Source organism: Pithys albifrons, chromosome 6, assembly GCF_047495875.1.
Source record: "Pithys albifrons albifrons isolate INPA30051 chromosome 6, PitAlb_v1, whole genome shotgun sequence".
Classification (NCBI taxonomy): Eukaryota; Metazoa; Chordata; class Aves; order Passeriformes; family Thamnophilidae; genus Pithys; species Pithys albifrons.
In genome coordinates, this window is record NC_092463.1 from 21270790 (window position 1) to 21297191 (window position 26402).

General features: G+C 40.2%; 1 protein-coding gene across 1 annotated transcript; it reads left to right on the forward strand.

Annotated features, from left to right (window-relative positions):
• Positions 1-392: 392 nt before the first annotated feature.
• Positions 393-24758, forward strand: GTF2A1 (general transcription factor IIA subunit 1). Its single transcript, XM_071557736.1, has 9 exons — positions 393-650; positions 7849-7950; positions 9612-9819; positions 12187-12251; positions 14305-14380; positions 16128-16261; positions 17081-17401; positions 18042-18131; positions 20215-24758. Exons 1-9 carry the CDS (start codon positions 621-623, stop codon positions 20320-20322), a joined length of 1134 nt encoding a protein of 377 aa, XP_071413837.1. The 5' UTR covers positions 393-620; the 3' UTR covers positions 20323-24758.
• The last annotated feature ends 1644 nt before the right edge of the window (positions 24759-26402 follow it).

The window sequence follows — 26402 nt, forward strand, 5'->3', positions numbered from 1 at the left end:
AGCACGAGAGGACACAACGCTCAGCCACACCAGGGGAGGCTGAGGTGGGACATTAGAAAGAATTTCTTCACAGTAAGGGTGGCTGAACATCGGATCGGGCTGCCCGGGGAGGCGGTGGTGTGCAAGGACTGACTGGAGGCGGCAGTGTTCGCTCACGGGCCGGACTCGATGGCCTGGGAGCCCCTTCCCAGCGCCACCGCTCCCGTGTCCGCATCCCGCGGGCTCTCCCCGCCGCGCGCGCCCCGTGACGTCACGGCGGCGGCGCTCCGCGGGGACACTTCCGCCTCGGTAGGTGTCATGGCGGCGGGGGCGGGCACTCCACGTGACGTCGCGGCGCTCGGCGAGGTCTCGCGGCAGCTCTCGCGGTGCCTCGCGCCCGCCCCCCCCGCGCGCGTCCCCCGCTCGCCGGCCGCTCGCGCAGCGCTCGCTCGCGCTATATAAAGGGGCGAGGCGGCAGCGCGGCGGAGCAGCCCCGGGCCGCGAGCGAGCCCGCACAGGCCGCGGGGCCGCCCCAACGCCGGGGCGGGACGCGCGGGCGCTGGGGGGACGCACCGGGCAGGTTTATTGTTTTAGGGGCGACTCCCCCCCCGCGGTTGGGGGCGTCCCGGGGGGCTCGGGACATGGCGAGCTCGACTAACACAAACCCCGTGGTAAGGACCGGGTCGGGGGGCGAGGGGGGCCCCGGGGGCAGCGCGGGCGGAGGGGGCCGGCGGGGCCCGGCGCCCCCCCCTCCCCCGCGCTCCCTTCCCTCCCGCCGCCCGCCCCGGGCGGTCCCGGCCCCCGGCGGGCAGGGCCGGCGGGGGGCTCGGGCAGCCTCGCCCCCGCGGCGGGAGCCAACTTGTGGCGCCCGGCGGCGGGGAGAGAGCGGCGGCGGGAGCGGGGCGGCGGGAGCGGGGGCGCGGGGCGGCGGCCGGGGGGTCCGGCGGGGAAGGGAAGGAAGGGAAGGGCGGGGGGCGCCGCCGGCGGGAGCCGCCCGAGGAAGGGGCGAGAGCCGGAGCAGCGCGGGCGCTGCCGCCCGCCCCGAGGCGAGGGGAAGGGGCGCCCGAGCCAGGTTTCGGTTTTGTGGTGTCGGTGGCGGGGTAGCCCGCCCGGGCTCCGCTGGAGCCATTTTATGTTGCTTTGTAAGAAGGAGACGATGGTTGAAAAGCACTTATCCCAGCCCGGCCGGATCGGCTAAACCGGGCGAGAAGCCCTCAACTTCCCTCTGGCGAGCGAGGCAGTATTTATTTTAAAAAGAGAAAAAAAAAAACGAAAAAGCCCCAGATCTCTCCCCCTGTTCCATTCTCGTGCTTTCTGCACCTTGGCGGGTGGCTCGCTGCTGCACTTGTACTCACAGAGGTTTGCAACAAGCAGTCCCACAGCCCTGCGCTGCCCCCGAACCCCCCCGGCCGCCGCTCCGCTCCCTGCGCGCCCCCGGCCGCGACCCCCGCCCCGAAGCGCTGGAGGAGACAAACCCGGCGGTCCCGGCGGCGGGCTCGGCCCCCTTGTTTGTGGCGCTCAGATCCATCATGGCTTCCCCCTGCCTTTCTGCCTCCCTGCTCCTTGTGTTCCTCCTCCCTGTGGCTGCCCTGTTTATATAGAGCTATTGCCGCTCTCTAATATAGACTCTGCTAGGATGGGAAGGTGCTTTCCAGCCCCACGTCACCGCCTCTCCATTTAAACACCACATCAGCCTTTAAATAGGGAGCGAGCCGAGGAGCGCGGGCTGGGAGGTGCTGCGTCCGTGGCGGAGCTGCGAGACGGGCGGCTTGTCCCTCCGATCCCGAACAGCCTTTTCCACCAGTTTCTCTTCCGTCCGCTCCGCCCGACCCCATCGCCTCCGTCCTGCCGAGCGATGGTGCTTTCTGCCAGCACCGGTGCGGGCGGGGATGCCTCCCAGCCCGTGTAAATGGGCTTTCTTTGGCTTTTACGCATTGTACAAAGACAGTTTTCATCCCCTCCTTCATTTGAATCTGTTTATATCTTTCCTGTTTTCTGTTCTTTTTTCTTCTTTATTTGTTTTTGGGTTTTAGTGTTTGGGGAATTTTTGTGGATTTTTGAGGGTTTTTTTGTTATTTTGGGGGTTTTTTGAGTGGGTTGTTGGGGTTTTTTTTGCCCGTGGCACGCAGCTAGCACACGTTCCTGTGCTCCTGTGAGGTCTTCGAAGTAGCTTTTCTGGTGCGTGCAGAAAGTAGTGTTTAAATGGTTCTTACCCAGTATATCAGGGAGAGATGTAGTATTTACTTTATAGCACTTTACCAAGGTCTGGCTACAGCTGTCCCCCAAAAGTGATACTAAGTTTTGTGTATGGGTCATGGGCTGCAGATACTACTCAGTGATTCTGGTGACTGAAGTGCACTAAGATTTTATAACAGACCAAGCAGAGCAGGGTTTTTAGAATTTTCAGTAACATTTGGTTTCATTACAATATTTGGTATACTGCAAAATATTATGTTAAAGAAAATGGAAAACATCCTAGTTTTCTTTTTCAAATCCGAAATTTTACAGACCTGCCTGTGAGTTAGGGTCATGCAGTTGCAAAGAAACGTCTTTGCTTTCATATTTTGTCAGCTTGTATAAAAAATATTTAGGGAAGTAGTCAGCTGTTACATAGATGGCAGTTTACTCAGTAGGATGCACACTGAATGTGTGTGTTCTGAATCTGTTATTTGTCCTTCTGTTTATAAGATTCTGGCTTCATTTTATTGCAAGAAAAGGACTTATTTCTGCATAGGAAATTAGAGGTTTTGCTTCTCTTTCTTGACCAAGTTAGTAACTCAGTAGAAATATATATATGTGTGTATATATATATGTTGTTGAATCTCCAGAATACTTGTGTTAATATTTTTGACTCAGCAGTTTACTAAGCCTTCCTTTCTCTTGCTTGTATTTCTGTAGTGTCTTAAGTTATATGAAGTTCTCTTGAAAGGTGTCAGTCTTTAAACATTGTGTTTGGAATAGCAAAAGCCAAGCTTAAAATGAGCCTGCTTCAAACAGGTGTGCTTTAGGCTAATTTGCAGTTGAGTAGTAAAACCTTGCAATGGTGCATGGTCAACTTTGTCAAATTGTGGTCTCATTGAATAGCCAAGATCACTCTGCTTACCCAAGAGTTGCCAAAGATGAACAGGAACATTCTGAAATGCTGCAACCAGGCGACTTAAGGAAGCTGGACTTGGAGCCCAGTATGTCAGTAGCATCTCATAAGCATCCAGTTAAACCTGAATTGCTAGAAATCTGTTCTTGCTAATAAAGGACAAATATGTTAACAGTTTTTGCAGGTGACAAAAGTAATTTATTTCTGAAAGTCCATGATGACATAAAAAAAGCTCAAATTGCAGTGCTTACGATGTAAATTTTGTGTGTTACTCCTTTCTATGCACATCTTTGATGTAATTGTGATTAAAACTGGTTACCTTTACGGTGTGCTCTCCAGCCGCGTATGCCCATTTTACAGCAGCACCTGCACGGCTGGGAGAGAGATCAGTGTTTTGGGGAGAGCTGGAGAAGCAACCAGGAACAAACTGCTGCCAGATGCACAAAGCATACTGTGCTATAGCTCTCCATAACATGTTGGTTATTGGAAACCCAAACTGCTGAAATCCTGTGTTGTGATAACAATTACCAAGAATTGCAGTTTTTGTACCCTTGAAACGGGAGGAGTGTAGGAAGTGTAAGCCCCCAAAGGCATGTGGTGCTGCTTAAAATAGCTTGGTGGTTGCTCCTCAGTTTGGAGTGTGTGTGCCTGTGTAGCAGTCTCACCATAGTCAGAGATTTCTTTACAAGATGCACTGAGAAAGTGAAATATAATTATTTCCTTATGTTCCCAGAGGGGGAAATGCTAGATTCCAAATCTGTTCTGTGTGTTTGTGGTTGTATCTAATAAATAAGGAATTTTAATTGTTGTCTTTAATCTGTAGTAAGTGTTTGGAATAGTGTTTATTGAAGAGTGATTTGAGTATTTTGCTCTTAAAAGAGCTTGAAGTTTACAGCAATGTACTCTTTATGAGGGAGGCACTTCAATATAAACCAGATGAAAACATAATTATTTTAATAGCAATCTTTAAAGTTTTCATTTGTTCTCATTGCTTTTCTGACTGAATGTGGACATTTATTGGGTAGCTCACCTGCTATCCCATCTCTAGACTTACTCGGTAGTTGTATTACCATGTTTATTTTTTGAGTAAGCTATGTATGAAAACAATTTTTGAACTCCAGAGTCTTAGATGGCTTATATAAACAGCTTGAACATCATATAAATAATGCTTAAAGCCAACACTTAGTGCGTGTCTGAAACAATGCAATGTGCTTCCTTTTAAAGGTTGGAGCTCAAGGCTGTTTTGTAATTTTATGGGATATGCCTCTTTTGAGGTAGGAAAAGAGTGTTCTGTGATACTCTTCAAAATTCCGCTGTGAATGTCTCTTTAAGGCATTACTGCTCTCACTGTGGAAGGTGTTGAATGCAACTGGGCTGGGTGCTCAGCTGGACTGTACAAAAGAGAATGTTTTCAACTGGACAGGACTTTTCTGAGTATTACATGAATATATATAGGTAAAATCAGACAGACACTGTTTCATGCAGGTATTTTCTTCTCTCTTCCCTTCATTCCAATCATACAGCTAGGAGTGTATCATGTATGTTGCCATGTGATCAGAACAGTGTCTGAAAATTCTGACCCACCTTCAGATGCAGTGCCCTATGTGGCTTGTGCAGAGAGATTAACCTGCATGTACAAACTGCCTGTGGGCTTGTCAGCCTGCAGGACACTCGGCTGTCTGCACCCCTGCAGGTCTGTCGTGTTTAGGGGGACTTTGCTGCTTCCTTGGGCTGTTGGAAGTAGTGGAGAAGGATGCTGTGTCAGCATTGGCAGAGGGAACCTGTGTGCTCTTAACCTGCCTCTCTGCATGTCTTGCTAAGCTAATGCTGGACACCAGAAATCCCTGTCTGCTTGAATTTTGGTTTTGATTTTACTACACAGGGAAAAAGGAATTTCCCAAGCAGATTGTTGGACTGCAGAGTCCATTTGTTGTATCTGAATGTTGATAACTTTCTGATAGGGCTTTATAGACTCATGAGACTTTGTGAATAATCCTTACAAAAATGGCTGACTGTGAAGACAGGAGGAGGTATCTAGTGGTGAAAATCTTTAGGGCCTGTTTGTGTAAAACCTGTTTTATTAGAAAAGTGGACCTAATAGGTGATTTGAGGAGGGAAAGATTAAAGGAGAAAATGGAGTCTCCATCCTGCTGGAATTTTTATTGTAATTTCAGGCATACAGGTATTTCTCTTGACTTAAGTAAAGTAACTCATGTGCCTGAGGTTAAGCATGTTTATTTGCAGTGTGGTTTTGGCATTAAGGAACAGATGCTTTTAATATAATAAGGAGCAATATATAGAATAGGTTAAGTAGCATTTGTATACTAGTTGAATCACATAAGCTTTATGCAATTTGTTTAATTATAGAAATGGTGGGACTTAATGTTATTAAGTAGAATGTCTTTTTGCATCTGCTATGAATTAAATCTAAGTGGAAAAATAATCCTGTTAATGGTGCCTGGTATTTCTAAGTGACTGCACAGATTTAAAATACTGGTCCTCAAGAGTCATCTGGCTTAGGGAGTCTGTTTCAGTATCTGTAAGCGCAGTTAATGCAGCACTTGAAGCCTGGAAAGTAAGAATGCAGTGTGCTATGTTTTGCCTCTTTCAGAGAAGTTGAGTTTTGGACAGAGATGCTGTACATGTAGTTGTCAAAGATGGTAAACTTACCCCATTACTTGAAGCCTGAATTTATTCTTTTTTTGAGAGACACATAACAAAAGGATGAATTCTAACATTTCAGCTACTTGATTTGCAGCAACGTGTTTTAAAGCTGAAAAGTGATCAATGACAGAATGGTGTGTTGGGTTTTCTTGTTTTTTTCTGGTTTTGGGGGGGTTTGGGGAGTTTTTTTGAGGAGGTAGGAAGTGGTGATTTATAAGAAAAATCACGTGAGTGTGCCCCTGTGAAAAGTTTGTTTTAAACAGTGAGGACATAATGCACTAAGCAGCCCTCAGACTGTTTAGTTGCAGGTTCAGAATATGTTTTTTTACCCCTTTGTAATCTCAGTGCGTTTCTTTAAGGGTGTTTCCTTTTTTCCCTCCCTCCCTCCCTCCCTCCCTCCCTCCCTCCCTCCCTCCCTCCCTCCCTCCCTCCCTCCCTCCCTCCCTCCACGCCCCCCCCTCCCCATTTTAAAGCAAAGACATTCAACGTGTTTTCTGTGCTTAGTGACCACAGAGCTTTTTCCAGACTAGTAAATCATGTGGTGTTTTTCTCCCTGCATTATTCCATAGCTCAGGTCATAACAGTTCCATAATGTGTGCAGTGTAGCCTTGAGCACGTCAGCAGCAAATTCAGCACGTCTCTGGACTGCCTTAAGCCACTGTATGTGCATAAAGTAAATGTTTCAAGTGCTTGCAGTAAATTGGTGTAGTTTCAGATCCTTTGGAGTAACTGCTTGTGCTGGGTGCAGTTTCCTGTGTGTGTAGTTGGAGGCAAAGCCAGTTACACCAGTAGAGGATGATTGTTCTGGATCTATCCAACTTATCTGCTGCGTGTGTCATCATTAGGGATTTTCTGCTTCAGAAAGTTAGGGAATGGCATTGAGGAGGATGTTTAGAGAAAGTTGTGGCTACTTTCAGATCAATTTAATATTGATGTACTCCCATCCCAAGGAGCAGCTTTGGTCAGGGAAGTGTATGTGGTTCACAGGCTGCAGGTTGGTTAACGCTAATTTAGAGCTCATAGTGCTGCCTTACAATTAGATGGCACAGATATTTAAATCCAGCCAAAATCCTGTTGAGGTTCTTGCATCGAAAGAGATGTCCAAGCTGTTCTGTTTAAAAGTTACAGCAGATGCATAATACAGTTCCTGTATGGTCCTGTGAATTAAAATTTGAGCTTCAGTTAGTAAGGTTAAATGTTCACATTCTCTGTTTTAAATGGTACTTCCATTTCAAAATTCATAAAATGGTTGAAGGTGAAGGGACCTCTGGACAAGCAACCCCTCTGCACAAGCAAGGCCACCTGGAGTGAGTTGCCCAGGACAATGTCCAGGTGGCTTTTGAGCATCGCCGGGAATGGAGTCTCCAGATCTTTTTGGCAGCTTCAAGTAAACTGATAGTTTATTTTATCTTTGATAGTTTTAGGCATGAAATCAGTGTAATAGAATAACAATGAATTTGTAATGTTTCCCCATGAAAAATTTGTAATGTAAGAGCATATACCTACTGATTGAAAACAGAAGTCTGTCTAGCCTAATATCCTGTCTGCAAGAGTTTGTGTAAACAGATGTAAGGAAGAACAGCACGTTCACATGAATACTTCAGGTTTTTGGGCCTTCAATGGTTTTCAGCTCAAGATCATTCTGAGCCGTATTTGGTACCCGTTGAACTGGCAAGCACTAACAAGTTTTTTGTCTGCATTTATCTAGTATATTTTTGAACTTCTAGTGGTCTTTGACGTGAATATTTTGCACATGCGCAAGTATTTTTGCATATTCAGTATCTACATTTGCAAACAAAAAACGAAGTGACTGAATGGAGCACAATCTCCTTTTCTCTATTTTGAATTATACTCCTCATGGCTTGATAAGACTTGTGCTGTGGTTATACCATGAGAGGTCATGAGTAGTCCCTTCCCTTTTCACCTTTTTTGAGCTGTTCTTTCAGATTTTTAACCTCCTTGGATGCTTTAGTCACTCGGGATGCAGTATATTCTGTAATGCAGTATATTCTGTAATGCAGTTTTCCGAGGGTTTTTTTATGTGAGGAAATCTCATTTTGAAGTGATGAATTTCTTTAAAACAATGCTGATTAATTACCTTTTTTTAAAAGCCTAAATTGTATAGGTCTGTTATTGAAGATGTCATCAATGATGTCAGAGAAGTTTTTCTGGATGAAGGAGTGGATGAACAAGTTCTTATGGAACTCAAAACTGTAAGTTGCAACTTGAAATTTTTTTTAATAGACTAATACACCAATTAGTTTCCAAATCTGGTTACTGTTGTACACAGTAGAAGTACTAATTTTTAGTTAATGAAGCATTGTATTAATCTGCATATCTGTGGTCTGATATAATTTGAATTACACTGCTGTATAGAGCGGTTTGCTCACCTTATTTACTTTCCCTGATCTGACAACTGTGGGCATCTGAATTCACTGTGTTGTTTTGGTTCCCAAAACGCTGTATCTTTAAAAAAGGGGAAAATGTTTATTTTAGAGACAGACAGTTCTCAGTGTTTCCCTGCAGGAAAAATGAAATGCCTGCTCTGCCTGATGTTTTTGTCTTTCTGAAGAAGAGTTACAGTGTTGGTTGAATTGTCAGATTTTTGTTTGTGTGGTTTGTTGTTTGCAGAAGTCTTGTCTTTTGATGGGTGGTATGTAATAGATCACATTGTTTGCATCACACTTCTCTCAAGCTCTTGGATTCAGAATTATTTTACACAGAGTGGGTTTGAGCTGTTACCAAGGCTCCGGAATAAAGGCAGGATGTTAACCTGAGCTATAAGGGGTCTCCTATGGCTTTCTTCAAATTTTTTCTGAATAAAAGAAGCCTATCAAAAGGGAAGGGAAAAGGCAGGGGGAAAAAGGCATAATAAAAGCAACCAAAGAAAGAAGGTAAAAGGAAACTGGGAAAGTAGATCCTGCCTGTCTCAGCTTCTTTAGAGAGTGTGGTGTCCCACACCCACAGTATTTTTGAAATATTAAACAATGGATGAAGAGGGAAACAAAGTCTGAGTTTGACTAGACAGTAACAGATGAAGACTTTTTCCCATGAGACTGTGACCTGTCTTGTGAAAATACAGTGAGTGTTACTAAAAAAGTGCTTTGGTGTTTGTGACACAGATGTGTTCTGCAAATGTGATCAGAAAAGATTATTGAGGAAAGAGACAAGAAGGAAAATATTGAAGAGGAAGGGTGTCCTAAGCAGATTTTGAAACAATGAGTCTTGAGTGCCTGTAGTTTTTTTTGCTCCAATGTATCAGAAATACTTGTATTACTGTCTTTTTGCAAGAACTGCTTTTGTGCGTCTGCGACTGTCCTTTGGAAGCGTGTCAGCTGGTGTAAAGAACTGGAGAAGCTGAATTTGATTTTGGGGTAGAAACTGTCAGTGTCTTAGGTATGCTGGTTGCTTCTGTTGAAATGTGTTACAAGGCAGTAGTTTTTAAGCAGCTTTTATTGAGGAGTTCCAAGAATAAATGGCTTGAGGAAAGCTGTAATAAAGAATTAGTATTAAAGATAAGAAGGAAATTGAAAAGGTAAGAAAGAAAGAATGTAGAGAAGTGGGAAACTTTAAAGGTTTATTTAAAGTTAGCAGTCTATTCATGTTTCTATTAAGAATCTTCCACACTTGCAAAACAGAATATAAAAGTTTAAACTTGGACTGACAAGGGATATGTAATTCCTTTTCTTAACACAAAACCTCTGTGGAGTTACCTCTTCAGTCTCTATTTGCCTAAAGGCTTTTTGAGCTAAGTAGACTGAACAAAATAAACAGTGAAAACAAACTCAGTTTTGGAGTACTATTTGTTATATTGTTACAAATCCTGTTGAGTAAAAATTGTACACAGATAGTTCTCTTTCCTTTTCCAAACTAGCTGTGGGAGAACAAGCTGATGCAGTCCAAGGCTGTAGATGGCTTCCATTCAGAAGAGCAGCAGCTTTTATTGCAGGTGCAACAGCAGCAACAGCAGCAGCAACAACAGCAGCATCATCACCACCACCATCACACACAACCTCAGCCACAGCAAACTGTGCAGCAACAGTCTCAGCCACAGCAGGTCCTTATTCCAGCGTCTCAGCAAGGTCAGACTTAATTTCTAAACTCTCTGGCAAAAGACTCTGAAGTTGGTCCAGCTCTAAATCTAGGGCAGGATGCTTGTCTGATGGAAAACTTTTAGTCTTTCTACTTGTCTCTATTTAATGCATAAAGAGAACTGTCTTGGTAAAAAGTTTTGGCATTTGTTTTGAGTCATATTCTTTCGAAGATTTTTAGAACGGCTAAATTCTTCTCTTGTCTCCTATAATGTAACATGTTTTCAGAATACGCGACTTCCAAAGTCCATTAGCAGCTCTATGTTCAAGCCACTACACATGTGCAGTTGACGGTTTAGTTGTGAGGTAGTAATGGCATTAGGAGAAAATTATTCCAAAAACCCCGTTATTGTTTGGCATAACTCAGTGCGGGGACCTGGAAAATAGTAGTTGTAAAATAGTCTGAGTGAAGGTATTTTTGTGGTCTTAAAAGATTGCACATTGTGTAGATGTGGATGGTCAAGGTGTGTTTTAGGGAGCTGTAACAGTGTGGTGTCTTGTAATTAGTGTCTTGTGTGTTCTTGATTAATAATTTAAGAAAAAAAATCAGCAATTATAATTTAATTTGAAAACTAAGGTAAATGTTACTGGATTTAACTGTATATATGCTGAGTAAAAAAATCTGACACCTACAAAAGGCTTGGTTGGGTTTTCAGTGTATTAAGTTTATGGCATAAAATACTTATCTGTGGTTGTTACAGACTTCAGTCTTTTTATCAGATTTCATGGGTTCGTCACAGGCACAAAGGATAGATGTGAGTTGATTTCCTTCCCTTCCCCTCCGAAAACTAGCCAAACCCAAGCACCTTGTATTCGACACAGAACAGAACTAATGTGACTAGAACCTGTTCTTGTGGTATTTTTATCCTATGGTGTGTGGAGGGGGTTGGGGGTCTTTTGCTTTTGGCCACTTCTTTTGTTTGTTGGGCTTTTTGCAAGGCGAGGGGGGTGGTGATGGCTTGTTTTCTTCTAATAGTACGTTTTATTTTGGCTACACGTAAATCAGTTTTGAGCGTTGGGATAAAATTAGTTTTGAAATTAAGGCCCCCAAATAAATCCCCTGAGCTCCCAAGGCTCCGGGAGTCTCCACCGAGGTGACAGTGGCACAGCCTGAAGCGGCTGCGCTCGCTCCGCGGAGGAGCCGCGACTCTGCCCACCTGGGCTCCCCTCGCTGGCGGGCAGGTCCGTCCCACACTCCGCGGAGGGCGGTGTTAGGGTAGAGTAAGATCCAGCCTATAATAACACATTTAAAGCTGATTTATTGTTGTCCAGCGTTGTAGCATAGGACCAAATGACATTGTACAGTCGAAATTAGGATATCAAAGCACTTTAATCACTAATATGTAGTTTTATGAATTACTTGACTTTCCTGTTCTGGGGTGGAAATGGCATAGTAGTAGTTCCCTTGCATGCCCTGGTGCAGTCACAGGGAGAGATCGGGATGATTGGCATTCCTGCTGTCCTTTGTGTGGTCCTGGCCCAGGTTCATGAGATTTCCTTAAGCTCACTTGCCCTTCTTGTGTTCCCTGATAGTTGGAGAGATGCCCTCAGATCCTGGTGCAGCATTGCAGGGCTTCCCACCCCAGAATCTTGTTCAGAAATTCTGTTTACCCCCCAAATATTCTTAAGTGTCCTTTGTTAGAGAATTGGATAGAGAATAGCTTGTCAATGATTAATTCATTCAAATTGTCGTGTAATTTTTGAGTTTACTATGACTGCTATTAGCACCAGCAACCTGCTTGTTTGACAGGCTCAGACACTTGCATTTCTGGATGATCAGCAGATTGTATAGTTGAGCTCTGTTTTCTTTAGCACACCAAAACTGCTTTGTTGTGTGGGACAGGTAGTTGATCACATTTCGTCCTCTGCTACACGAGAAAGACAGTGAAGATCATGAGCTAACAGTTGTGCTAACTGCTTGTAACTCAAGCCAACTGCAGCATCTCCTTACTCTTCATCCTGTAACAATCCTTGATTAAATCTGTTTTAAGAGTTAAATATTTTCAGTTGACGTTTCTGAAGAACTTTGGTATTTGACATCATCACGGTTATCAGCATTTCACTAATACCTTTAATTTCAGAAATGTATTTTAAATCTTACTTTACCTGGATTCAGAGTAGGTAACTGAAGCCCTTGAAATAAGATCTGTAAAGGCAAAGTAGTCATAGCACCTCTCAAAGCTGCTGTTGGATATTGTCTTAGCGAGTAAAACTTAATAAGATCAGAGAGTGCTTAGTAGCTGTTTGTGTGATAAGCTCAACTGATGTTTGGGTGATGTTCTTTCTATGTTACTCTGGCTTGGATGTTATTTTGGGCAGATTGTTTATTTTTCATTACATTCTGTTTTTTGTTTCTAGCACCTCAGCAGCAGGTTCTTGTGCCAGATTCCAAGCTGATACCACACATGAATGCATCGGGCATGGTAAGAGAAGCAGAAGTTTATGCAGGCATACACTGTCATCATGCAAGTTGTTTTGAAACACAAATCTGGTCAGCAGATGTTTAAATGTAATTTAGGACACATTGATAAAGCTATCTGCCATCTTTGAGTTTTGTGGCTGCACTGACAATCTAGGAACAGTAATGTAAGATTTCAGTTCTGATAACAAATCTAAGACTTACCTTGATCCTCTGCTTTAAATATGTTTAACTAAAACTTTTATTAAAACAGAAATTGGAGTACTTTGGGTGTGCACAATGCTATGCTTATATGCCGACACACCACCATTAACTGATGCAAGCATACTGTATTTGCTGGATTTAGGAAAAAGCACTGGCTGCTCTGTAACTTAAGTTTATGTCGAGAGAAGATTTAGCATTGCACTTAGATCTTTGCTGATCACATTAGTTTGATTCACTAACTTTCTAACAGCATATAAAACTGAGTCTGGTCATTTTCTTGGAGTTTATCTCTCTGGACATTAATTTTGTTTATCTTCTCTTCCTTTAAATGCTAAGACTTATTTAAAAGAAAAAGAAATTGTTTGTAGCCATGAAAACAACAACTAATACCAGTTAAACAGTTGTATTATGATCAGAATTCATTATGTTCTTACATCTTGTACAATAAAAGCCTATGAAACAAAGTTTCATGGTGCAACAAGTTTTCAAGCTGCAACAGCTTGGTTACCCTTCACTTTTCTATTACCTGCTGATCTTGCTACTGAAAAGAGCCTTAAATTTGTTACTTGAACAGCATGGTTTACTTGGAGGCTGAGAGCACGTAAACATACACCTTTTTCTTATGTCTTACAGCCATTTCAATGGGATTCATAAGTTTCCAAGTCTAGCAGTAAAATACTTTGTTTTATGACTCAGAGGTTGTTGATGGGTATTGCAAAATGAGTATGCCAAGCTTTTTAAATGCTGCTGTCAAAATGTGGATGAATTGTGTACCTCCAAGGACTGCTGTTCAGCACATAGTCACAATGAGTTTGGAAATATTTTTTGTGCTTATTAGAAACATTTAAGTGGATATAAAAGAGTGGGTCTGACAGACCTTGAGTATCTGGGAAGGTACAGTGTAATGAGAGTTTATTCATCGGCCTTTGTCTGGGATACATACAAGCATACTTTAGTTTTGTTTGGTAATCTCTAATCTTGGCAGTTGTAACTACTATATTGACCAGCCAGTATGGGAAGGTGCTGTTTCTGAAAACCAAGAAGTATGCACACTACTCAGTAATAAAGTTTAAATCCTTTCAGTATCAAAGAGTAATTGGCCATGGTTCCCTTATAGAAGTGGAAGGGAGGCTGAAGTTAGACCCTTGAAATGGAGAGGCCCCTGGAGAAGTCTATTGCCCTCTGTGTATTAAGGACTTGAAGCAAATTTCTGTATTTGGAGCTTCCATAATTGTGTTGAAATTCAGTTTCCTTGCACAGGTTCAAAGCATTACTCATTGAGAGTTTTCCTCTTTCTCTTTGAATCAGATGTCTTGAGAGAAAAATTAGTAATTCTGTGAGCAGTTGGTACACAGTATGCATATATTCACATAGAAGAGTTGTGTTATGTGGGACTTGAAATGCAAATCACTTAGAGAATGAAGAAAAATGCAAACCTGATTACTGCTCCTTCTGAAAACAAGACAGGCAAACATAATCGTTGCTTCAGTATCTTAGGCTTCTTCAGATCTGTAGGCCCATACCCTTAGCTGCTCTGAAAAAGTGTGAGTAAAATTACCACATGAATAATGCAGTGTTGTGCTGTATTAGCAGAGGAGGAAAAAAAATCTGCTGAGCTTGCCAATAAACCAAGAAGCCACGTAGAGTTGGGTTAGGCTGTGATATATAGTGATTTTGCTTCAGCCTTCCTCCTATTAAGGAAGAAGGAAAATAATTTTTACAAGTAGTATAATGTATGCCAAAAACTTGCGTGGAGACATTGGAAATGGCAATCAAAAGGTACAGGCAGGATGTTGTGAGATGAAACACTGGCGACAATGTTTGTGCTTAAAACGCTTTTCCTTGTATTTCAGAGTGCTGCAGCTACTGCAGCTACATTGGCTCTCCCTGCTGGTGTTACTCCAGTTCAGCAGATACTTACAAATTCAGGTAACACTGAGAACAAACAATAGTTTTGAGGGTTCTTGGGAGGGAGAAATTCTGGGATTTACTTTTTGTTATTTACTGTTAAAAGCAGAATCGGGGACTCCACCCTTAGAAGATAGTCTAGTCTCTCTGGTAGACTCCTGTACTCTTTTTGCTCCCTGAGTTTCATATGAATCTTGTGGTTATGCCCTAACAGTGGTGTGGGTTAGATTCTGTGCAAGTTTTTCCCACTTAAGAGAAGCTCATGAAGCACAAGGACAGGTGTTGCTGTGTTTTCCCTTTATGTATTTCTGAGCTTTGTGATGCATGATCTGAGCTCAGATAGTAGGTTGGGTATAAAAAGAGGATCATTTCATCTTTAGATGAGGAATATCGTAAGGTTTCTTGTACCTGCTAAGTACACAAAGTGAAATTTCTAACTTCTCTAGCAATGTTAATTTTATTTCATATTTATAAATTTGAAATACTGTTATGCCATACATTTAGAATGTAATTAAATGTTACTTTGAGCAGCATATCTGATGCTTCGTGTAGTTCTGTATTATGCCCAAAAAAGCTGCTTTTCTAGATCTGGTTGCTGCTTTTGCCAGAGTAATTCACCTGGTCTGCTCAGAATTACCTGAGGCTTAAACTCCCTGCTTTGCACAACTAGATGTTTAATGATGGTATATAGTTGAAATAAAATTTAAATTTGTAGCTTGTCTAAAAGTACAAGTTTTCCAAATTTTAAGGAAGCACATCTATTTATTATAGCATGGAATAATCTGCAGCTTGCATATGTTACTTCTGTTATGGTTGTAATTATTTTTCTTCAGTTTAAAATACTTACAGTGTTTGCTGAAACAAGGGGCTAAGGTAGTCCTTTCAGATATACTTAGTTGTTTTACTAAATAAGGATTTGCATTTGCTCAGGAAGTAGAACTCCAGGAAATCTGTCTTTGAGGGAAATGTATAAAGTTCAGTGTTATGTAATTTAATTTCCTCTCTCTTCTTATTCTACTTTTCTGATTAGAAATGTGAAAAGCCAATGTTGGAATCTATCTTAGCTCTTGCTTTTCAGAATTGCAGGCAATTTCCAAAGGGATGTGTGATGTGTGCCTTGGATGTATTTTGTGAAGTGATGAAGGGTAATAAAGCTAAAGGATAATGAAAGGAAGTCAAGTACAGGTGTTATGGGAACAGAAAGGAGAGGTGGACAAGAAGTGTAAGGATAGATTCTTTTTTTTTCCCCTCCCAAAATCAACTGCACAATAATGCTGCAAAGAAAGTTACACACACAGTAATTTCTTGAAATGTGGTGATTGGAAGGAAAAAATTTGGAGAAAAGTAGATCTTCTGACAGGACCCTGGAAATAGCAGTGGATAGAATTTTTGCATTGTCAGTACCTGTATTCCTATTTTTGTTTAATTTGTTTTTTTATCTGTAAAACCTATCTTTTGAAACATGAGATATGTTTATAGGTGAGAGCTTTTGTTTAAAATGCCGTGTTAAAGGATTAGACTGTGACTACCAAAAGTAAATTCATTTTTGGATTGCATACCCCATGATCAAGTTTAGATGGTAAACAACCGTGTGTGTTTCTGGCACAGTTACTGTAGCATGGTGCCTTCTCACTGATGAAAGCGAAGCATTTTAATGTTTCTCTCATTCGGTTGTCGTTGGTATTCTTCTAGGAAAAAGCTTCTAAACTAAGATGATTTAAAAAGTAAACTTGTACATTTGATTAATTTGATACTTACTTTACTACAGGTCAGATCCTCCAAGTAGTTAGAGCTGCCAATGGAGCTCAGTATATCATTCAACCACAGCAGCCAGTTGTTCTACAGCAGCAGGTCATACCACAAATGCAGCCTGGGGGAGTGCAAGCACCTGTTATTCAGCAGGTAAAAGAAAATCTTTGAATAGGCACACTTGAAAGAAAGAAAACATGGTAGCAATTACTAAAGAGGCTTGTATTTTTATGAGAAAATTGAAAGAGAACACAAAGTCAGAAATGGTACATTAAAAGAAAAGAAAGTTGTGTGATGTGGGTTTTTTCTGTTTGGTGGGGGGTTTTGTTTATTGGGGTTTTTTTTAGTGAACAATTTTGAAACATTGTTTTCAATGTCACTTTTATTCTTGCCAAGTACTGACTGGCTGCAGTTTAAAATTCTTTTTGTGTGTCTTCTGATGGTTATATTATGTGCATAATTCTAGTCTACATACTGTGCATAAAAATGTGATCATTGGCTAAAATGGTTTTGACTCTGTTAACACACAGAAAGAAATACCTCAAACTCAGATCCCCACATCTGTGATAGCATAGAATTTAGCATAGTGCCACAGTTCTGCACTTTAAGCATGAATAACAATTTATAGAGTTTAAAGTTAATTTTTTTTTTAATAAAAGAAGGGATTTTTAAAATAATCTTTCACCTGAATTAAAACATTCCACTGCTGTGCTTGGAACTCTGGTGTGATGGCAGTGCTAGTGTTTTAGAATGGATAGACAGTAGGTTTTCTTAAGTTTAGCAATGCAGAAAATGAACACCAAGTAGTGAAAGAAGGTATGGGATTACAAATTAAATTATCTATCAGATATAGGTGGAGTATTTGTAACTTTAATTAGTGCAAGTCTGATATTCTTTGGTTGTGTCTTTGAGTAAGTGATGTGGCAGTCTCTCATATTAGCAGCCACAGTACTTGCAATGATATTCCATCAGGTTTTGGCTCCTCTTCCTGGAGGGATTTCCCAGCAGACGGGAGTGATTATTCAGCCTCAGCAGATCCTGTTTACAGGAAATAAAACACAAGTCATACCTACAACAGTGGCTGCCCCTACACCAGCTCAAGCACAGATTCCTGCAGCTGGTCAGCAGCAACCACAACAGCAACAGGCACAACCACAAGCACCACTTGTTCTCCAAGTTGATGGAGCAGGGGACACATCATCTGAAGAAGAAGAAGATGAGGAGGAAGACTATGATGATGATGAAGAGGAAGACAAAGAAAAAGATGGAGGTGAAGATGGCCAAGTTGAAGAGGTAAACTTAATGTTATTTCAGAAGTCCAGAGCATGGTTGTGCTTCATTGAAAATTGTCAGTATTTTAACGAAAGTTATCTGTTTCAGATAATAAAATATTTCAGTAATTTTGAGAATATAACTGTTATCCTTGTACTTAAGGTTCTTTATTTCCCATATGGAAGTTGTGGAAATGGTGTGTATTAGCAAAGCACCTTGAAATGCAGCAGGGGAAGGCAGGGGGATACAGCTAAAACTGTTAACTGTCATGAATGCTGTTTTAAAAACTTCATCAGTAATATTTTTGATGTTATAGAGAGGTCAGTCATGAAATTTTACAAACACCAGAATATTTATAGTACAGGAGCAAGAATGGTTGTGGTGATGGAAGGCTTGCAATGCTCAGAATCTGGCCTGGACACTGAAGTCCCAGACTAAAACTAGTAAGGGTATTTTCTCAGGAAGAAGGGTAGGAAGGGAGTGTATGTACATGAGCCCTCTGCTGGGAAGCCTGATTCTCCCCACCTCATATGCATTTTAGGTCCTGTAGTTCATACACAAGACTGTAGCCTCATGTAAGTAATCATGTAACAGCTCTGTAATGAAAGTAGTAGCTCTAATCTTGCTCAGTATCATAACTTTTCACATGTATTTGTTTCAGGAGCCTCTGAACAGTGAAGATGATGTGAGTGATGAGGAAGGACAAGAACTATTCGATACAGAAAATGTTGTTGTGTGCCAGTATGATAAGGTAATGTCTGCAAAACAGAATCCATAAGTTATGCTTTCTCTGTTCTTATGTCTTAATTCTTTAAGTAATATCTTTGAGATTGTTAAGCACAGGTAGGTCTGTATAGATGTGAATGGAAATACAAGAATTAGCTGTTGTTTTTAAAATAAGTTTCTGTGCCATGTTTGTACTAAACTTGGTAATGAGTAAAGCTTAGAAAAATTTGGCTGCATTTTATTTTTCTTGGTCATGTCTTTTTGTGCCCTTTAATGAAAAGGACAGTCCTCTGGGCTCAGGAGTGCTGGACTGTTACAACTTTGATCATTTATTGTGGCATTGAATAGAAAAGGTATCATCAGGATTTAGACTTGTGGAAAACCATTCCTTGATCACTAAGAGTATCTCTTCTGGGTCATAGAATAGTTACTAGAGGACAATGTTCTTTGGTGTTATGCATTGTGCTATACAAAATTCCAAAATTGAATGTTTGTGCTTGTTTTGCTTTAAATTCTGCTGAACTGTTTTGCCTGCTCTGTAATAACTACATTCTTTCATGTTTTCCCTGGAATATCCAAGGATTCCTCTGTGTCTTGAATTTTTTAAATGTGTCTAGAGGACATCAGAACTACCTTTTGGCTGAGGTGGATTTTCTTTCTTTTCCTGTGCTAGATTAATAGGACTATGATGGCTAAGGATCCTTTTTTAAAGCAGGAAAAAGCTGTAAGCTTGTTGAATAAAAACTCCTCTGTTGCAAAGAATGACTGTGTTAGAAAATCTTCAGTTATGCCCAGATTCTGCTTACACTTGCCATGAGATTCAACAGACAATTTAAGATAAAGTGGTATCAGTATCTACATCCCAACGATCTGTCTCCTCCAGACTGTAGTCCAAAAGTGTTTGTTTTGAGGCAATTTGTGAGAATAGTGAGGCACCTCAGAACAGCAGTCAGAAAAGCTTGTTGGGAGCTGCTGAAGCTGAGCAACAGGAACTGCTTGGAAATCCTTACCCTCTCAAAAGTTAAGAATGAGAACTTCGTCCATCATTAACCCCCAGTGCCATGTGCTCTGAAAGGACTTCATCTCTTACAAAACAATCATTGATCTGTTTGTCTCTAAAACTATGCAGGATCAGCTCAGATCTGAGCAGTTTCCTCCTGCCCAGTGTCCTGAATCAGCTGATGGTGGGTGCCTCTGGAATTATAAGACAAAGGCAAGAGAGCATTTTACCATCCTTCTGTGAGCTGTCTCTTGAGGAAGAGATAGTGGCTTCTTATCAAATAACCAGTGGATAATTTTTTCCTTTATTTGTCAGAAATGAATTTGATTATTTTTGAATCCTTGAAAGCAAGAACTTTTTTAAATATATTGTGTGATGTGTGGAGAATTAGTTTTTAAATCCACCTTTTCCATGTCTGTTACCAGTAAGTCTTAGGCTTCTGTGTTTTGTACTGTGAAGATTTTCAGACTGAAAACCTTGTAAATGATCCACTTGACTTTTAAGCGAAACTTAACTTTCAGAAATCCAGAGTCAAACTCTTCAGATTAGAGGTGAAAAGTTGAATAGGCCTGCTGTCTATATGTACAAAATATAAACTAGTCTTCATGCAGAATACAGGTTAGACAAGAGCTACAAATAATGAAAATTGATGTTTCACCCTTTCAGGGCTACTTGAAAACATCAGTCTTTTTGTTACAGCAATTGAAATAAGGATTTCTGGCTTTCAAGTAGAGTTTCATGGCTGTTGTAAGCAAAGATAATTTAATCAAATTAAAGCATCAGAGGTGGATGTATCTTTATTCTTCCTTTCCAGCAACTTATAAAAATGTGCTGTATGCTTTGCATTTTGGAATGTCTCTGTGCTTACATTATTTTGTGACTGTTGCTGTCAGTGATTTAAAAAAAACAAAACCAGAAGATACTGATCTGTCCATAATTAGGTTTTGTTTCCCATACCTAAGCACACAATTGATTTTCAAGATACTTGTCGTAATTTAGTGATGTATGTCTAGTAGTTATTTTCATTTTTTTCCTTGCCCTTATAATTACACATTATTATCCATTTCTGATGCAGAGTAATAGTTCAACTTTCCCCCCCTGCTTTTAGATTCACAGAAGTAAAAACAAATGGAAATTTCATCTCAAAGATGGCATCATGAATCTTAATGGAAGAGATTATGTATTTTCCAAAGCCATTGGAGATGCAGAATGGTGAAGTTTTAAGAGACAAAACAAAAAAACTCCCTGTAAAAGGAAAAAAATCAAAAGCAGGAAAGGCTGAGACTTGGATGTAAACTCCAATCAAAATGTGTATCTGCACATCAGAAATAAACAAAAGTATTGGAACAAAGGAAAAATGTGGCAACAAAGACACTACTTCAGATGAGCAAGCCATGGACTGTAGCAGCTATAGCATTGTCTGGGAGCTGGTTTTGTGTGTTAGGAATACCTTAATTATCAATTCTACATACAGGTACCTACAGCTGGTATTTAGCATGTAAGGCTTTGTCCCCCTCCCCCTTGATTTAAGGTTTTAAAATACTTCTTCCACTGATTGAAGGAACTATTCCCTTTAATAGATTATTAATCTGAAAATGCTTATTGTGTGTACAAATCTTTGCTTTGAACACTTCCTTTTGGTAGTGAGAATGATCAGAATGTTACTTAAACCATGTGCAAGCTTTGTACAGAAGGGTAAGACTTAAGGTGTTAAATTTTAAATAACTTGTGTAAGGAAAATATTTTTAATTCTGATATGCTCATTAATTATTATATCTATTTGTTGTTTTCAATGCAGTTCCCCATAAACAGGTTATTGTTCCTAGCAGTTAAAAAAAGGTAAAATGATCATTTATATTTCAAAATTACTTTATTTTCATGTGATAGATTTTTAGGACTGCATTTTTCAAATTCTAAGCACCTGTAGCTCCTTCCCCGTAAAAGATTGCTTAATTGTTAATTATATTCTTGCTGTTTGGTGGTGGTTCAGCATCACTGAACTGAAACAAATAACAGTTTCCATTGGTTTTTTGTGGTTTTTTGTTGTTGGTTTTTTTTAATGGTTTGGAGACCTTTTGAATCTTGTATGTTGGTAATGCCATAACAGATGCATTCCTTTATCTGCTTACTATGTATCTTGTCCAGACATCCACAAATAATTCAACAGACCATAGGAATGACTAAATTTTTAATACAGAAAATCGCATAAAATTCTAACATCCTGGCTGCAACACTTAATCAAAGACCTGCTTTACTAAGAAGTTTAGCCAAAAGTTACCTGCAGCAATTAATCTCTAAAGTTTTCCAGATGGCAAGGAATTTCATGACGAGAGCTGCACGGCTTTGAGAACACAAATTTTGTTAGAGTATCTTTAGACTGTCTTTGTTACAGAAAATGAAGCAGTCGGATGCACTAAACCTTGTTAGTCACTTTTTCACTTGCCTTTTTTATTGTTTGCTTGGGGTTTTTTTGTTTGTTTAATTTGTGAAAAGCAACAATGTTGTTCCCCCCTCCTTCCCTTCCTCTCCTCAAAAGGTGAACAACTTGTCTTTGTGCATAGGTCATTCTTGCAAACCCTGCTTTGGAAATGCAGTTACTTTTGAACAAGGAGAGGGAATGGGCATTACACTTCGGAAACTGTTGAGGAAGGAATGTTCATGTGACTCACCATTTCAAGAAAATTTTGTTTCATTGGGTGCTTGGAAAGATCACGAAAAAAAGGACATGGCAAAGATAATTTTAAATTGGGAAGATTCTGAGAAGTAGACATGGTTTCTGTTTTTGTTTTTGCTTGAGAAGGAAACTTCTGAATCATTTAGCGAAGTCACGAGTGTATTTTAGCAGTATGTAACAACTGCTCTACCTTTAATTCTCTCTGATTTACTTGCCTCCAAGTGCATTTGTAGTCTCAACAGTACATAGGAAAATTGCAACCAATTGTATGAGGGTTTTTTGCTGTGATTTTGTATACCTGTGCTCTCATTGATACCTACTAAAACTGCCTGTAAGCGATGCCTGGAGCCATATGGTTGTTAGAAAGCCATCTACATTCTAAGCTTTATGAAAAGTTAATTGATGATTCTTGTAATTAATTATTCGTTAGTGGAATCATCATTTAGAGTGCATTTTTCAGCTTGGGGCTTCAAGGTATCTCAAACTGATCAGTGTTTGCTTTCTTCTGAACAAAACAGATATTTTATTTTTGTTACCACTGTTGACACTTCTATATACAACTGCAAGGAAATCAGTAATATACCAATTAATTCCTTCCCTCACCTTTTCCATGTCTGTTACCAGTAAGTCTTAATTAGTGGACTTCAGGAAAATTCCCATAATGCTGCACAACCAAACCAATAAAAGTGAAAAATATCCCTTTAGCTATAGATTCCTTTTTCTACTACTGGAACCCAGATTACTTGTACAACACTTTGTTTTCATACATCTTAGTGATATTTTTCACCCACATAATATGCTAGAAGCTGCATAACCTTTCTATTTATTTTTTAAGGGGTAGCTGAACTTTAAAGGTAATTAAGCTTAGTCTGTTCTGAAGGATGTTAGAAGCTTTCTGAACCTGCACAGTCTCTTGCAAGCTAATTGTATGGTATGCTTTTCAGATGAGCTTTGTCTTCAAACACAAGTATCTGTGAAGTGTTGGGAAAGCCAGTCAAACCATGCACATACCAATCTGTGCTCTTATTGCTACATCAAGTGTTCCTTTTCTAAATCAAAAGCATGTTTTAATTTCATTTTATTGTAGCAGCTTGCTGTAAGAATGTAGTTTGCTTAATTTTATTATTGTACTTGAATTTTTAATCATGGTTTTAACGATATAACTGAACAGACCATTTCATTAGGTTCAAAAGAGACCATTCCTTTCAGAGGGCAAGGTATTCTCTCGTTCATAGTTCTTAAATGATTTTTCCTCCCCCTAGAAATAGCTTTTGTTGTTGTTGTTTTTGTTTTTTTTTTCCCAATTTAAATAGTTCAGTATTATGGAAACAATTAATGGTTTCAAGAGGGCTTATGTTAAAATTTGCACAGATAATGGAGCACCTTTTTATGATGGAAAAAAATGGGGAAAGATAACTTCGTAATTATAACCATGATGGCTGGTGGAAACTTGTAGAGCAACTGGGCAAAACTGAGTCTTGTGCCTTTTCAGTTTGCAGAATACCTGTTTTGCCAGTGTGAAATACTTCTTTTGATTCCTGAGAGAGTAAATTTCCTGCAGTGCTTCAATCAGAAAAGCAACTATTTTGCTCTGGTTCTGTTGGGTTTTAGTGTGTGCAATCATTTAAAAACATCTAAGTGGAAAACAAATTGAAATATGTTTTCTTTTAAGAAGATAATAGAGAATTTAATCACATAAGGAACTTTATATTGGACTATTTAAATAAAATATGTTTTTATTCCCCCTCAGTTGCTGATTAGCAATAAGATTTCTTTGAGGCTTCATACTCCTTGTTTCCTGCATTGTACACATGAGTTGCATTTGAACATCATTCAGTTTCCTTAAACACTATTTAAAGTGATAATTGTGGTCCGAATTTATTTCCAATAATATGATATGTGATTCTGAAGCACATTTTCTAGAAGAGGGCAAAAACCATGTTGTGTCATGTAACAGATTTTTTTTTAAATAAATGTTTTCTTATCTTTCTGCTGCACAGTTAGGAGTGTTAAAGTAAACTTCATTGAGTCTGTGAAAGTAATTTCACCACTTGACAGTTAGCAGTAATTATGTCACCACATAACACTACCAGAGTAAAGTTTCTTAATTTCAGTGAAGGAGTTGGAGACCTTGTTAACTAAAGTTCGTATTGATTCAATGTTTTCAATTTGTAAAAGCTCCTTTAAAACCAATAAAGCCCCCCAAAATTTCCCCCAAAGCAGAAGCTTCCTAATAGAATGCAATAAAATGTCCAGGAAGTGAACAGTGGTTTGAGGGTAACACACACTGGATTGATACTGGGCTGCCTTACACAGCATGGTGGGGTTTGTGTGCCATCCCACCCCACCCACACACCCCTAACTGAGATTAGAGTTCTTCTCAGACTTTGAGATTAGTGACTATACAAGATAAAGAAACTTGCATATTGTTCTGTATTGGTGTCTGGCATTTAAAGTCTCGTTTTTCCCATTGCTGTGATTGGTTGGGAAATGTGTAAAAACCAGTACATTGGTTTCCATGTTGTCTACCTTTTTCAGGCAGTTCATGCAGTGTGTCTTTTACTTATTATTTGGTGGATTAGACGTTGTGGAACAAAAGGAGCTTTTTTAAACAGGAAGAACTACCTTGGGTTAGCTGTATGTACAGTCATCCAATGAGACATGTTCCAGAGTGCATAGGGTACCAATAGATTATGGAGTGGGGGACTATCCTTTTTTGCTGTTCTGAGCTACTATTGTCAACTGCTGTTGTACATATACTGTTATGTGTAAGGGGGTAAATATATTTATTATGTTTGTAAAATTCATTCTGTACAATTGCAGATCAAGGTTGCTCCTCTGTGATATACAGGATATTATGTTTCAAAGGCCATGCTTGGAATACGATTAGAGAACTTAGTATTTTGATGTACTAAGACCTATTTTAAGTTTAATATTTTGCCTTTGCAAAAACTTTAATTAAAGATGTTATTTAAAAATGTTTGCCACTTCATTTACTATCTTTCATATGCATTTGTTTCAAACATGAGGCTTGTGACCACTACATAGTAATGCTGAAGATTCTGAATTGATTTTGATCACAGTGCAGGTGATTTCACTGTCACCTACTTGCTGAGTTTGCCTTGCAGACTTTTCATTTAACATCATCACAATGTTATAAAAAAATGCGCAGTTTAATCTTGAGGCCAGTCTTGCATATTTGTTTCAGGATTTTCTCTATGTGGTAACTTTAGGCTTAGGTGTTGAGACAAGATTGATTGGACAACTTGGTCTTAGGGATGATGAGATCCTGGGGTGCATCGGGAAGGGTGTGGGTCACCAGGTTGAGGGATGTGATTCTTCCCCTCTGCTTGGCCCTAGTGAGGCCACATTTGGAGTATTGTGTTCAGTTCTGGTCTCCACAGTTAAAGACAAGGAGCTACTGGGTAGGATCCAGTAGAGGCCACAGAGGTGATTTGGGGTCTGGAGCATCTCTTGTGAGAAGAGACTGCGGGAGCTGGGCCTGTTTAGTCCAGGCAAGAGAAGACTGAGAAGGGATCTCATTAATGCATACAAATATCTCAGGCTGGTGCCAGACTCTTCTAGGTGGTACCCAGTGACAGGGTGAGGACTAATGGACATAAAATAAAACACAAGAAGTTACATTTCAACCTGCAGAGGAACTTCTTCACATTGAGGTTCGCAGAGCATTGAAACGGGATGTCCAGGGTGGTCATGGAGTCTCCCTCTCTGGAGACATTCAAACCTGGATGTGTTTCCTGTGTAACCTGCTCTAGCTGGCCCTGCCTTCTCAGCAGGGTTGGACTAGATGATCTCCAGAGGTCCCTTCCAACACTAGCAATTCTGTGGTTCTGTGCTAGTCCTGAAAGTGGAAACAATATCAAGAATTAAAATACAGAGTTTGTAGATGATAGCTGACTGATCAAAAGTTTCATCTTTATCCACTAATCTAATCTGACAATTGCTTTCCAGCATAAGCAGCTGACATCATTTTAGTTGCTGTCTAAAAGCTGTATCTTGAGACATGACTTGTGGTTTATTTTTAAACCTATGTTTTGAACTTGAAATTCTAATATAATTAGGAAGAAAATAAACTATAGGCTATGCTGCCTGTATGGGGGTTTGTATTTTGTAATGTGGTGATTTTTGCATAATCTTTTAGTGGTGTCAGGGTATGGGAAATCGAGACTCATAAGGAGGGGGGTGTTTTGGTTTGTTTTTTTACCCTTGTACTCAAGGGTGGTTTTTTCCTTTTCATTTCCCTGCCTTGATACTCCTCTTTGGCCTCCAGCTCTCAACACTTGGGCAAGTCTGAATAAACACAGTACTGCTTTTTCCATAAAATTTGCCTTACTTGAAAAGGATTTGGAGTTGATTCTGGATAAATAGCTGTCAGAAATGATGATGTTTTACCAAAAGAGATCATTGCTGTCTGAGCTTGCATGCCATGTAAGAGAAACAGGTCAGAAAAGTGTCCTGTTGTTTTGGCCAAAATGTTTTCAAAGGGACCTAAAAAGAGGAGGCAGAGCAGAATGATGACAGACTCAGTAGCAAACTCAGATTAAAACACAAAACAGCTGGATTTTGTTCCTGTAAGGAAAGATGAGAATGTTACAATTCTC